Source organism: Cimex lectularius, unplaced genomic scaffold, assembly GCF_000648675.2.
Source record: "Cimex lectularius strain Harlan isolate CLEC.00 unplaced genomic scaffold, Clec_2.1 scaffold1, whole genome shotgun sequence".
NCBI classification, from domain to species: domain Eukaryota; kingdom Metazoa; phylum Arthropoda; class Insecta; order Hemiptera; family Cimicidae; genus Cimex; species Cimex lectularius.
In genome coordinates, this window is record NW_019392813.1 from 2,034,191 (window position 1) to 2,050,065 (window position 15,875).

The 15,875-nt window shown below is 36.0% G+C and overlaps 1 protein-coding gene across 1 annotated transcript in view; it reads right to left on the reverse strand.

Annotated features, from left to right (window-relative positions):
* The window catches only part of LOC106665623 (protein cab-1), an 80,137-nt gene extending 65,173 nt beyond the window's left edge, over nt 1–14,964 (reverse strand). Inside the window, exon 1 of the mRNA XM_014392157.2 lies at nt 14,868–14,964. Coding sequence (XP_014247643.1) covers nt 14,868–14,925 — 58 coding nt within the window. The 5' untranslated portion in view covers nt 14,926–14,964. The remainder of the gene's footprint in view (nt 1–14,867) is intronic.
* Between the last annotated feature and the right edge of the window lie 911 nt (nt 14,965–15,875).

A 15,875-nucleotide genomic window follows, 5' to 3' on the forward strand; every position in this document is an offset into this window, starting at 1 on the left:
TCGACTGGGAACCTCTGTAGCCACTAAAATGATATCGTAAAAAAATGGTAAAATTGATAAATAAAATTCTGATCCCCCTTGATGTTTCGCAGGAATGAGTGTGAGTTTTAGAACCAATTGTCCTATCTGTCCAGCTGGGATTTATATATGCAATTTGAATATTCAAAAAATTCATTTTGCACGAAACAAATTCCTTAGAGTTCGTCACCAAGGCCAGATTTGGCTTCTTACATGAGGACTGGAACGGTTAAAGTGAAAACTGAAATTAAAAATTAACCGACAATTTATTACCGCGTCCCCCTACACGAGAAAGACAAAATTAACCAAAATTACCTATTTATGTTTCTATAATTTTATAATTTCCTATAAATATCATTGATTGTTTGTTCTCTTTCTCAAATCCTCTTATTAATTTATAACCTGGTAGACGACCTATAACTGATAATAAAACTACAGATAATTAAAAAAATATATATACCATTTTATTTTATCAAATATGAACAAGGTTTGATTCTCTCAAACATTCGTCAGACTACGAAAACATAACATTTGATTAAGTTATTACATTTTCAATAAATGTTTCAAAAAATATAAAAATACCGTAAAAATCTTTCTTAATTTGCATTGAAATTTAAAAATATTTGTTTAAGTACTAATTTTAATTGGTAGACGACTTATAGATAATAATAAAACTACGGCTAATAAATAAAATCGAAACATAACATTTGATTAAGTTATTACATTTTCAATAAATGTTTCAAAAAGTATAAAAATACCGTAAAAATCTTTCTTAATTTGCATTGAAATTTAAAAATATTTGTTTAAGTACTAATTTTAATTGGTAGACGACTTATAGATAATAATAAAACTACGGCTAATAAATAAAATCGAATATATCATTTAATTTTACCAAATAAAAATAAGGTTTGAGAATGTCAGACTATGATAAAATAGCATTTGACTAAAGTATTATATTTTCAATAAATCACTGTTTCAAAAAGGTAAAAAAACAGTAAAAACCTTTCTTTAATTACGTTGAAAATTAAAAATATTTGTTTTAGGACCAATCGTAATACACCATTAACTGCAATCAAATACATAACTTATTTATTTCTACACTGCAATAATTTCATTTTGCAAGTTTGTTCACTGTTGTACAAAATCCCCCACCCAACTATTGATTATGCTAAAATTATTATTTATTATTTTATACTCTAGCTGAGGTATTTATTATTAATTAGTGATACGAAAAGCATGCAAGGAATATGATTGCAGCAAATGTCAACGTGGTTTATGACTATTACAATATTCTATAATAATTTTCGAATAAACTTTTATATTTTCAACAGTAAAGAAAAGCTGGAAAGTCATTTAAACGTTTGTAAAGAAAAGTTATTTTTATCATATTTCGTTTCATTGATCTTTTAAGTGTATAAAAAGACCCGTGGTAGCTGTTTTCTATTGTCAAAAGGTTTCTAATTTGTTTTTAATCTGCATGAAAGCTTAGCAAAAATATATTGTGTTGAATGTTTAAAATTGCAATAATTGGGATAAATAATTCAGGAATTCAGGCTTCCTTTCGTTCGCGTCACCATTACCACTTGTTACAATTGGATTTTTTCGATATTATTCTGGTTAGGGACGAGAGCATTGTGATAACAGTGACAAATGAGATAAACTGTCTGTAATTTTTGAAGAGCACACCTGCCCTTTTTTCGACGATCAATCGCTCTCGATTGGGAGTGGGATCATGTGGGTAGTGTAACACCTGTTATGCTCTTTGCACATCATCACAAAGGGGGGAAAAAATCACTCGACGGCTTATTTAAAGATGGTTGAAAACTATCTCCCATAGTTCTTGGTTCTTTTAAAAAACATTCCATAGGCTTGAACGATCCAGCATGTATCATTTTTGTCGTATTATCATGTAAGGCTTGCATTTACAGGCACGTCGTATTTTCCCGGCTGGTTATAAAAGGGACAAAAGTTCTCAGGCGATTTACAAGATTCACGGATTTGTGTCAGATGAAAAAGCCCAAATTGCCAAAACCCCCATTGGCATTTATTTATAAGCCGATAAAAACTGTCGCTATTTCAGTTCAAGGGTCGAAATCTGATATATCGACCATTATTAGCTACTAATGAGGTGATTAAACAAATAAATCTCGGGCCATTAGATTTTTAACAAGGTGATACAAACAGCACAAAAATAACGAATCTGAGCGGAAAATCTGTGGGTTTAGTGTATTTAGTTATTTTTTATGTGATGAGACCAAGTAATTGAAAACTCATGAAAACAACTTTATTTGAGATTTTTGTTATCCCTTGACACCCTCGTTATATATACAATGGTTAATACTGTAAATCGACATAAATCGTAATATGTCAGAAGTTTAACCTTTGATTCGTTCATTGATTAAGCGTGTTTCAAGCTCAAATTTTTCTGTTCAAATGTCTGAATAAGAAAAAAATTAGGCTCGTCTTTATAACTTAGGCATACAGGGTAAAATGCGTAATTTGAAAAAATTATATAAATTTAATATTGAAGGAACAAACAATTAAAATTTAAAAAGGGGGGTCCAGATGTCTATCAAATAAAGAACAAACTTTCTTCTTGCCAAATTTTCGGAATATAAAATTCCATCATCGAGACATAATTTTATCAAAAAACAAAACATTGAATAAACTAGAAATTTGAAGTGATGACGGGTGTTGATCTGCGAGTCGGTGAACTCATGAAGGTTTTTTTTTTTTTAATTTGGCCTTATGATCTTTGCATATTAGCCATGACGAATTCTTATATATGTTGTCCAAATTGGGGGTTATCGGGAAAAAAGGGCCAGAGGCGACGGTGGGAATCGAACCCACGACCGCGGCGTGAGAGTCTCTCATGCTAACCACTCGGCTACCGCGGTCCCCCTGATGAAAACTTAGAACAAAATAAAAAATTAGTGCATTCAATCAAATTCCTTGGTGTGACGCTTGACAGGAAACTTGATTAGAAAGGTCATATTAATAACATATCCAGGAAAGGCATAATATCTATGGTACAATGTAGGAGAATTGTCGGTAAAACATGGAGTCTCAAACCATGGGTAGCCACATGGCTATGTACTGTAATTATTCTACCTAGATTATTGTTCGCAGCTTTAGTATGGTGGAAAGGTCTAGAAAATAAAGGGAATAGTAAAAAATTAAGGTCATTTCAAAGACTAGGATGTTTGATGATGACAGGAGCATTTTCAACTATACCCACCCTAGCAGTTTCAAATCATAACCAATACCACACCTCTGCACATTGAGGCTAAGGTCAGAACACTAACCAGCTACAGATTAATTAGAAGGCAGCTGGCATCATAAGTGCAATAACATAGGTCACTCGAAAATCTTACAACTATTGAGTAAGGTCTACTGCCAATTATTAAACATTAGTGATAAAAAGGTTAAAACCCCGTCGGGGAAAAAGTACTTTCAGGTAGTCACCCCTTGTGAATATAATTATAGTGTGGATGATGACCATCATAACATAGACTGCTATACAGATGGTTCACTTATCAAAGGTAAAGGGAGCGGTGCAGGAATCTATATACCTAAATTAGGTATCAGCATATCCTCCCCTTTTGGCAATAACACCTCCGTTTCTCAGGCGGAAATCTGGGCCATTAATGTGTGTTGTGGAACACTTATGAAAAATTAAAGGCAAGGATATTAGTAATAATTTTTTATGATAGTCAGGCTAGTCTTAGGTCATTACAAAAAGATTTGTCAACATCTAGACTGGTGGAGGAAACTGTAGATCTTATCAATCGGATCTCTTCCAGGTTTGAGAACAGGGTAACTGTTATTTGGATACCAGCACATAAAGGACACTATGGCAATGAAGAGCCTGGCCAAAGAAGGCTCTAATACTTAGGTATATCTATGTCCACTAATCTCAGCATGACGAAACACATCGAAGACATAAATAAAAAAACTTTAACGAACTACGCAAATAAGTGCATCCTCATAGGGAGTAAAATAAAGAAACAGAGAGATCATTTGCAAAGCATTAGCCCAATCCGCGCTTACGCATGCCCATCTTACTTATCAAGGCGAATGCACAGCGAAAGAGAGTATTAAAAACTGGGGTAAGAAACAAATCCTTAAGGAATGGAATCTATCCTCCGAACACAGGCAATCGAAGGAGTTTGTTAAGGAGATCAAACCAGCAGAATCAAAATGGTTATTCTCTAACTCAAGGAAGGGAATTAGGAGGCTGATAGGTATTCTGACGGGGCACTGCCCACTGAGAAGTCACCTCTTCGTAATGGGTATCCTACCAGATCCCGTTTGTCGTTTTTGCGAAAAAGAAGAAACGGCAAGGTTCTACCTCGCAGAGTGTGATAGGTACGCTAGGTTTAGATTTGAAATCTTTGAAGGAGAGGACATCACCAAATCACTTCCCGAGATTAAATGGTCCAAAATCTTGGGGTTTGTGATCAGGTCCAAGAGGTTTATGCAGGACACGTGAGCCGACCAAGTCCCGGACCTTTTAGGGATGGGGTACGAGTCTACCCAGGCATTTAACCCCTCGGGTCTTGGTCGCCCACCCTGCATAATATATATAATGCAATAAAAATACAATACAAGCAAGCATGACTTTAATACACAAAAAGAACGAAAACGCAAAGTACTGGAACCTAGAGATAAACATATACTTAAAGACGGAAAGCTTATAAATGTACAAACAAACTCACATTGTTACACTTTTTTCACAAGACGGAAAACACTACATAACAAAAAACGCACAAATAACAGCCGACAACGGGAATAAACGTCATCACGACTGACGAAGGCTCATCATGACCACGTCTATTGAAAATAACGGTCTAGCACAAAGGCTTGACGTATATAGGCAAAATTTTGATACATCGCAAGCCCTGTCTTGGGGCATGGCAGCAAGCATAGATCGCTGATCCGGGACCTCAGGCGCTATGGGTATTCTTAAAGTGTCAACGGCTTGGAAAATTTCGTGCATGTTGTTATCCAAATTAACAAGTCCCTTAATCATTAAATATGAAAGTTAAGTTTGTTTCTAATAAGTAATTGATAGAACAATAAATAGTGTTCTATAAGAACTTCTAGCTGTAGGCCAACAAAATTTTATAATATTTATTTTAACTTTTTTAAATTTTACGTGATGAAAATATTCTATAATTATAAAAATATTTTAAGGTCTCGTAGTGAAAATACCAAGGATGAAAGATCACTCGGCAAGTGTAAAACGCTAATGCTTCGTCGCTGCTTACTGTGGGGGAGACTGGGGCTTGTAACACTTAAGTGCAACCCCTTTTCGCAAAACCACACTCACTTTCCAGTAAAGTCGTCTACCCCGAAATGTTCTTGAATTATTCTCCGAGTTTTCCACGTTAGTTGACTCTTTCTTTTGAGACGTGTCTCGATCGATTTGCAACGTCGGAATACTCGTCCTTTAAACATAGAAAGTTTACCCGTATGAAAGTATGTTTTGGGAAGTCTGCCATCCCTGACAGGAAGATTTGCCGGAGAAAGTGTACGCTTTGTTTTTTTAGCGGTGAACAGGGATAAAAGGGGGGGAAATCGTGGGCTTATCAATTTTTCAACTAAAGCCACGACTACCATAAAGAAAGTCCGTCAATCCTTTTGAAAATATAACGAATTGCAAATCTCACAAATTTTTAAATATGACGATTTTTAGTTCAATTTGAATGAAATAAAGATTATATCATTAGAATATTCAATAATTGCTTTCTTTCAACTCTCTACATCCAAACTTATATGACAATTGGAAATTTCATTATAAACTTTTAATTTGATCATCTCGGTCTTCCAATTTTTGCTCTCTTTGTCCGCCAGATGTATTTTACCATTTCTTCATCTTCAGAGTTAGATCTGTCTGACGCGAGAATAGGAGGAGCTAGATGACGAGAAACGCCAGCCAAAGGTTCATTGCTTTGCCGAACACAACATGAAATCTCAAAATTGTATAAAAATTTACACGGCTGGTAATGGTACTACTGAAGACGGCGATAAGCTGAAACCAGTCTGTCAGCCCGACACAGCGACAATTGGTGAATCACGACGATTTGAAACAAGTTCATTTCGCAGAACAAGAAGAAATTTCACAAATGTGTAAAAAGAACATGACTGGTACAACATCACAAAAACATACTACTGAAGACGGTGAAACTGAAATCTGAAAAACCAAAAGAGAGAGATGACGAAACTAGACGACCAGAAACGACTAGACTATAGCTTTATCTCTTCGAAGAACGGAAGAAGAAATCTCAAAAATTTACAAAAAGAACACGACTGGCGAAATAATTCTCAAAATTTCTACTGTCGATGGTAAGAAGCAAAAACGCTTCTGGAAGACCAAAAGAAAGAGGATGGTCAAACAGGATACTTGAAAAACCAGAATGTAACTTTATCACTTAGCAGAACACAAGAAGAAATATTAAAATTGTATAAAAAGCACACGACTGCAAAATAAAACCCAAAACTCCTATTGAAGACGGGGAGAACCTGAAACCCGTCTGAAAGGCAGAAACAACAAAGATAGGTGAACCAGGATGACCTGAAACGACCAGAATAAAACTTTATCACTTCGCAGAACACAAGACGAAGAAATATTAAAATTGTATAAAAAGCACACGACTGCAAAATAAAACCCAAAACTCCTATTGAAGACGGGGAGAACCTGAAACCCGTCTGAAAGGCAGAAACAACAAAGATAGGTGAACCAGGATGACCTGAAACGACCAGAATAAAACTTTATCACTTCGCAGAACACAAGACAAAAATCTTAAAATTGTATAAAAAGCACACGACTGCAAAATAAAACACAAAACAACTACTGAAGACGGCGAGAACCTGAAACCCGTCTGAAAGACAGAAACAACAAAAGGTGAACCAGAATGGCCTGAAACGACCAGAATGTAACTTTATCACGTCGCAAAATACAAGAAGAAATCTTAAAACTGTAGAAAAAGAACACGACTTGCAAAATAGAAGACGGCGAGAAGCTGAAATGCGTCTGAAAGAACAACAGAAAGAGGATAGGCAAAGTAGGATCATTTGAAACGTCAAAACTGCGGGTCACATTTCAAAAAAATATTGAATTGTATAAATCTGAAGTATAAGTATAGTCTATAAGACGTAAACTATAAGTAAAGATTATAAGCTTGACTTGATAGGCAAAACAGCGCACAAACCCACCACTGATGATGACGAAAATGCCGAAGCGCGTCTGACAAACTAAAACAGATAGGACAGTAGATCAAATGATCCGAAACGCTATAGGTTTTAGGTTGATATATGTGTACATTTTTACTTCAACTTTTTTATTCTAATAAAAGCATTAGTTAGGTACTTTTTTCCTTATTACCTTTATACCTTTTTGTCTGTAGCCGTTTGTTTTGGAAAAACGTCTGATATCAATTGCATTACTTGACAGGCAAAAAGCTCTCAACCACACCAGTGAAGATGACAAAGTGCCAAAACGCGTCAGGCTGGCCAAGCCAGCGAAGTAAGTCAAGATGATCGATAAGGATGAAATACAGGTTCATCACCTCACAAGGATCACAATATATATTTTTGCCATTTCAAAACACGACGGTATTTCTAATCATCATCCTTGGAAATAAATATGAATTGACTTCTTGAAAATCGAAATCTTTCCTGATTGTATTGTTGTCAAGTAGGATCGTATTCACATAACTCTACATGATTGGTCGATTTACACAAAATATTGTCAACAAAAGACGTAAAGAGGTAATATCGGTCGTAAAGATGATGATCGTTTTTCCATTTTTTTTAAATTGCAAAGGTTTTGCTAAGGAGAATACAATATAGGAGGTCCGCAAAGGTCACCCGGACTGATCAGAAAGTTAGTTCATCAACTCGCAAGACCGCCCAGCTCAATTTTACAACTTGGCCAACTTTTCTTTGCTACTCCAAGTTGCTTTATTGCTTTCGGATGGATAAGCGTTTAATTGAAGTATGACCGCATCGGAAGCAATTTTGATGTGATAAACCGGAAAGTTTAATAACCCAATGAAACGTCTTCTCTGATAAGGGTACAAAAGGAGCTTAAAACATTTTCCCTTGTCAGGAAATAATATAATTCAATTTAGTCGGAAATTGTCTTTTTAAAGTTAAAGCTAAAGTTGAGGCGCTGATTATAGTCATTACATATTCATTTGTTTAAGCAGAAGAAGAGTTTAGGACTTGCGTTAGGCTGCAATTACGCCAGATGGACATGAACTTCACGCTTGGGGAAATTTCCTTTGACACTTTACATCCGAGCTTTACCTGTTGCAGTGAATTTCATTCTTCTCTAAATCCCTAATCTAACTGCCTCATCCGCTCATTGCGCGTTCGCTTCACAGAAGGTTATAATCTTTCTAAAAGGTGAGTCAATTTTCATGCAAATGTGGACGGAAACCCATTGCTTAAAAGTGTCCCGAAATCATTTGCTGTTTATACGAATGACCTAAAGTAAAGGGTTAAATTTCCACTCTAAAAACACACTGCAGTAGGGTCGAGAACGATAGACGAATACAATTCGGCGATCCTATAAAGGCAAGGCGCGAAAGAATTCATTCAGCAAGGGAGAATCGATTTACATGTAATTTTTTCGCCCTCGAATTCTCACCCAAGTTGATTCCTATTATATCAATAGATATCCAAGGTTGTTACCGAATTAATTTGATTTGCCAATCCTCACTGGGTTGGTCTGTTCATGTCAAAATGCCAGTTTTGTCCGTCGTTTCATTCCAAAAGGTGTAGGTTTAGAAACGGTGAAGATATGTGGGTCAATATGATCTGAAACGGTCCAACTACAAGTTCCTCCCTTCGCAGAACTCAAGAAGAATTACACTTTTGTATAGAAACTGGTAAAATAACATACAAACCTACTACTGAAGACTGAAGACCAGAGAAGGTGAAACGCATTTGAAAGACCAGAGTGATAGGTGAACTTAGATGACCTGATACAGCCGGATTAGAAGTCGACATAAGGCAAAAACCTAGTACTGAAGATGGCGAGAAGCAGAAACACGTCTCACAGACTTACTCAGTGAGGAGAGATCCAACAGAGATCTGAAATGGCCCGACTACAAGTTCTTAACTTCACAAAACAGGTGAAGAAATCTCACAACAGTACAAAAAGGACACGACTGGCAAAATAGCACACAAACTTACGGCTGAAGATGGCGAGAAGCTGAAACGCGACTGACAAACCAAAAGACCTCGGATTGGCTCTCTAGGATGGTGTGAAATGACCCGATTCTAAGTTCATCACTTGGCAGAACAAAAAAAAAGCTCACAATTGTATAAAAATGATACGACTAGCAAAATAACACACAAGCCTACTACTGAAGATGCCGAGAAGCTGAAACTCGTCGAAAAGCCCAAAAGCTGGAGTAAGATGACTTAAAAAAGTCTGACTACAAATTCATCACTTCGCAGAACCCAAGAAGAAATCTCAAAATTTTATAAAAAAGACGCAACTGGTAAAATACAAAAACCTAATACTGAAGACGGCGAGAAGGTGAAACGCATTTGAAAGACCAGAGTGAACTTGTATAACCTGACTAGAAGTACACATATGGCAAAAACCTAGTACTGAAGATGGCGAGAATCAAAAATATGTCTGACACACCTACTCAGTGAGGATAGATCCAACGAGACTTGAAATGACCCGACTACAAGTTCTTAACTTCGCAAAACAGGAAAAGAAATCTCAAAACAGTACAAAAAGGACACGACTGGCAAAATAACACACAAACTTACTACTGAAGATAACGAGAAGCTGAAACGCGTCTGGTAAACCAAAACACCGAGGACGACCTGGAGTCTGTCTAAAAGTTCATCACTTCCCAGAATCCAAGAAAAAATCTCTCAAAATACCAAATTTACAGGGCACATCTCAAAAAGTTAGGCACTTACTTAGAATAGGACTTGATGACAGGCAAACCATAAGCTATATTTGTGTACTTTATTACTGCAACTTATTTATTATTAAATTCATTCATTACTTGATTTTTCAATTAATTCACCTTTACATATTTATTTTAATTTTTTTTAAATATTTGTTTGTATTATTGTTTTTTTTTCCTGTAGCCCTTTGTTTAGGGAAAAAGTGTGGTAATAATTGTACTTTATAAGTAAAACAGTACACAAAGCCACCACTGATGATGATGAAGAGGTGTAACGCGTAAAAAAAAAAAAAAGAACAACAAAGCGAGGGCGAACAGACCAAAATAATTGTTGTATGGTAAAATTGTACAACATGTTAGAATCACTTAGAATATCGACATTAAGCCCAGATCAGGACTTATCGATGCAAGACTATCTTATAAGTAAAAAACGGAGTAAAAGGTAATGTACAATGCAAAAATATGAGCTCATTTAGGAAGGAAACTGGATCGTTTATGGATCCTTAAGGAAAAAGCTGGAGATCTGCTAGAATATACGGACGTAATTTTAATGTCAGCAACCCATCCCACGTCCTCTGATAAGAGGGATCTTTCCTGATAACCGACATTAATTAAAAGTTCTCGAAAAGTTTATGATTAATGTCTAAATTATCAATTAAAACTTTGATTTGGAGAAGCCGATGAAATACCATATTTTGGGCGATGTGATTTACTTTTTGCGTTACTTTTCTGGAAAAAAGTCGAAAATTTGAATTTGAAACTTGTCAAAATTACAAAGTCAAACAATATCAAATTCTCCAAAATTCCTTTATGTTGCTTTAAAACAAGAGAAATAATCATTATAAATAACAATTCTTCAAAATTGTTATAAATAATAGATCAAATGCTACATTTTTATGGACATTTTGCAACATTTCAAATCAAATACCGAACCATGGTTTTCTCAAAGAGTAAAAGAACCGCTATTTATTCCTCGTGAATCATGCCTTTCAACTAATTCTTCACCTAAGACAATATGGGAAAAAAAAGTTAGTCTGGCAGACTGGTCTTCAATGTGTCAGATTAGGAACAAAGAATTGATGTCTGAGGAGGTGAATGAGAGAGTGGGAGAGAACGAGAGAGAGAGAGAGAGAGAGAGAGAGAGAGAGAGAGAGAGAGAGAGAGAGATAGAGACAGAGACAGAGAGAAGATAGATACTAAACAATGCAGCGAGGAAAAGCAGACCAAGTTGATCGGTAAGGATCACATTGCCTCAGATCACAGAAGGAAATCTGTCCTCAAATATATAGCTAGAGAGAAAGAGATCAATCGATGGAAATTGAGAAATAGGGAGAGAAGGTGAAAGAAAGAGAGAGAAAGAGATCAATCGATGGAAATTGAGAAATAGGGAGAGAAGGTGAAAGAAAGAGAGAGACAGAAGAGAAAATAAATGAGATACAATCTTTCATTTGAATTAATGAATCTCTCTCTCTCTCTATAAATATATATATATATATATATATATATATATTCTGNATATATATATAATCTTTCTTTATCTTATCTATCTATCTCCTTCTCTCTCTCCCTACCTATATATCTCTCTATCTGATATAGAGAGTGAAAAGGTGGCAAAGGGAAAAAATAAAGAGAGGGGGGAAGAAAATGATAGAGGGCATGAAAGGATCAGATAGTGAAAAAACGACAAAACAAAAAAAGAGAAAGAGAGAGAGGGAGGGAAAGAAAATCGCTGTTTCGCTATCACACACACATACACACCCCTAGTTCAGACTCATCGCCAACTACTTCAAGGGTTGAACGTTTGCAGTAAACGCACAGAAGATGACAAAATGCCGCAACGAGTCTGACCCGGCGAGGATATACAGACCAAAATGAACGATAACGATCAAATTGCAGGTTCATCGCTCCCTGACCACTTGAACAAATCTCATGATCCAAGTGGGAAATTTCATTTCCGAAAATATCCGAACGTCTCTTACCAACAAACCTTTAGCAGATTTCAATCCACTTCTACCAGACGGACAAATGGAAATTGTGCAAAATCACCCTTTATCCAACAGCTTTACCGAGTAGTCACCCTAAACATTATAGGAAAGGAAGATATGCCTAGAAAGTTTTTTCTGACACAGAAAAACCCTTGGATGGATGGAATTACTAGCCAAACTCCAATACGTTGGCAGAGTCCATCCCTACATCAGTACCACCCATTTCATTACCTTGCCTATGTAAGCTTCCTTACAGACGAAGACGTCACAATAGTTCAAATTACATACGACCGGCCCTACGCTCAGGTAGAATTTTAGGAGATGCTCAATTGGCAGCCCAACAAGTTTCAGGCCTTAGAAAGTGGCGTAAAAAATGGCGCACTTTCGTGAACCCATCCTTGTGACTAACAACCTAAAGCAAACATAGTTAAAACTCGAATAACAAAACTAAGGAAGGCATTAGTAAGAACCCCCCTATTAGCAACTAAAAGTCTATCCCATTTAGTTACACTCCAGTGACTCAGAAGGACAATCTCACCTGCAGACGGTACTAACAACCAAATTGAATCTTAAGTATTATATTACAATTAATTAAGGTTTTTAGTTGAGATAAAAAAGTCAATGGCACGAGCGGGATTCGAACCCACGATCTTCGGCTTGATACGCCGCTGCTCTACCACTTGAGCTATCGTGACCTCGATCCACTCGGACATCAACTTCCCATCTCAACCGCACCTTATGAGTTTTCCCTCCTTTTTGCCATTTTTCAAATGTAGTGTAATCGGGTTGGATTCTCGACGACAAATGAAATGGCCACGGAGAGCTTTAGTGAAATATACTTCATTTTTAATCATTAAATTCACTAATTTTGTGGTCCGCTTGACAAATTAATATATTACAATTAATTAAGGTTTTTAGTTGAGATTAAAATGGCAAAAAGGAGGGAAAATTCAAAAGGAGCGGTTGAGAATGGAAGTTGATGTCCAAGTGGATCGAGGTCACGATAGCTCAAGTGGTAGAGCAGCGGCGTATCAAGCCGAAGATCGTGAGTTCGAATCCCGCCCGTGCCATTGACTTTTTTATCTCAACTAAAAACCTTAATTAATTGTGATATATTAATTGCTCAAGCGGACCACGAAATTAGGGAACTTAAGTATTACCTGCGCCATGGTTTATGCAAAATATTCCATTCGGACCTCAATGCATACTATTACCATCCTGATCAAAGAGGCTTATGATATAATCCATGGCAATATCCTCATGAGACGGTGCAAACAGACTTCCACCAACGACAGAAGGTTTAAAAGAAAACGCCCATAAGACTCACTGTATAACTAATCTTCAAAACGAGAACCATATAGTTGCTAAGTGCTCATAAACGCCATGTTAATTAAGTCATTCCGAATATTATAAAGAAATTTTATTTGCTTCAATTTTTTAAAAACTTATTATTCCGATTTTCTACGTTTTACGGAATCGTTGAGAGGTAAATTTTAATGGGTGGTTCTTTTCCTCCATCCTGTCGATATACATCTCTCTGAAATGTTAAATTATGCCATAATTTGCTTAAGTAAACGTTTTTTACTTTGGAGAATAGAAAGAAGGCTTTGATAATAATAATCCATAAACCAGAGGGTGATTATTTGGAATATAAAATTAAAGTTGTTTTCTGTTAAAAAAAATAAAATAAAACTTTTTGAAAGGGTTTCCCCTTCTATTAATAATTTTGCTGTTTCTCGAGAGCCCTTCAAATCACAAAGGGATTTTAAGTAATATTCAACAGTGGGGAAAACATAATGCAAATCTGTACCCCGATCAAAGGAATTCTTTGCCAAAGCCTCTGTCATAACGTTATGATTGCACCTGGAGGGTAAAACTCATTTTTCATCAGCTCTCGGTTAAAGTGTGGTTTTCTCTGTTCTCTTCGACACTGGGTATTATTAAATCATGTACAAAATGGTATTACAAAACAACCGCCCATGTTGTTATCTCTATATTTTAGATTGGTTTCAATTTAATTCTGCCATTGATAAAGAAGTTTTTTGTTCAAAAATTTAAAAAATGGTGAAAAGAATGACTAGGGAGGAAAAATTTTTAACGTACAAACTCAACGTTATTCAAGTAGTCCCGATAATTAATTTTGCTAGCTGGGAAAACTCATTTTTCTTCGTTTTCCCCTACGACAAAATAAATTCTTCAATTTTATCGAAACGTGTTTTCCTTTATAATTGTTCTTAACTTTTGTACTTTGTTAATGAAATTTATTTATTCATTATTATTGCCAATTTGAGAAATCGTTTTGACCTGGAACCGGCAATTGTGAATGGAATACATTACTTTTGAGAAGGTCAGTGTTTCGATTCCACAGGCCTCCTCGTTAGCACTAGCCGAGATCCTGCTACATTAAGGAAAACTCTGTATATAAAAGGAAATTCGTTTTATTTTTTGTTTCCTATTTGTAAAAGTTTTTTTTGTAAAATATTCCATGCCCTAGCGAGCCATGCCCAGTTATCATCCTGGATAACGGTTTTAACCCGTGCTTATCATTCGGCCAGGAAACGGCCGGTATCGTTCCTTTGATAATTCCATTGTCCAGAAAGGCCATAACGCGGTAACTGAATTAATATTTATTTTTAAATATGAAAACAAAAAACGGTTTAAGCACGGCACTGCGACATATGTTACGTGTTTGCTAAAAAAAAATCCCAACTTAGAACCACAGCCAGGAAAAATCGAATCCCTTCACTAAAGAAAAGAAAACTTTTAAAAAATTAAAAAACTGATAATTTTAAAAATAAGAAGTCAAAAACAACGAACACCGCCTCTAGGTGTGAGTGAAGCGAATTAAACCAAAAAATTCAAAAAGTCGACATTTTTCACACTATTTGACTTATCCGTTGTTAAAAAATTGGTTGTCACTCACCTCTTTGGGCCCAGGCAGTCGTGGAAAAAAATAAAATGATGAGCGGTATACAGTGCATAGCGTTCAGGTCGAGGCACAACACATTTTGACATGAACCCTGGAATCAATACGGGTAGTGTTGCCAGGGCCCAGCAGAGGCGCTTTAGAGCCCCTCATTCATAAATATACCACATTTTTTACCACTTTATTACGCGATTTATGCTGTCCGCATAAAACATTCCAACCCCCGAAGGACGGATGTCCAGTTTTAACCAAGAAAATCTTAAAAATTCATAGACAAATGTAAAAATAACCACTGATATTTATACACTTTTGCACTTCTCCTTTTTTACAAGAAAATAGATTTTTAGCCATGCTAAGAATATAGAAGAAACATTTACATAGATTAGGATTGTGTACATTTTAATTTACCGTGTATTTTGCATTTTTCGTAAAATTTTTAAATTTTCTTGTGTCAAAAGTATTGGGAAGCACTCTCAAACATATGCAATCTCTCTAACTCTCTCCTCTCTCTCTCGCTCTCTCTCTCTCTCTCTCTCTCTCTCTCTCTCTCTCTCTCTCTCTATCTCTCTCTCTCTCTCTCTCTCTCTCTCTGTCTGTCTGTCTGTCTATCTCTCTCTATCTCTATCTATCTATCTATATATATATATATATCTGTCTATCTATCTCACTCTCTCTCTTTCTCTCTCTCACTCTCTCTCTCTCTCTCTTTCTTTCTCTCTCTCTCTCTATATATATATATCTGTATATCTCTCTCCTCCCTTCCGCCCTCTCTCTCTCTATATATATATATATCTGTCTGTCTCTCTATTTTACCCTCACCTTTTCACATTCTCTCTCCCTATCCCTCTCCCTATCTCTCTCTATCTGATATAGAGAGTGAAAAGGTGACAAAGCGACAAGTGTTTAGTGGATGGCAAGACTGTTTATTTAATGTGTCCTCCACTTTTTGCACCTGCCTTCGATAAGCTCATGATTTTCTCGGATGTTGGAGTTAGCTTGGATAAA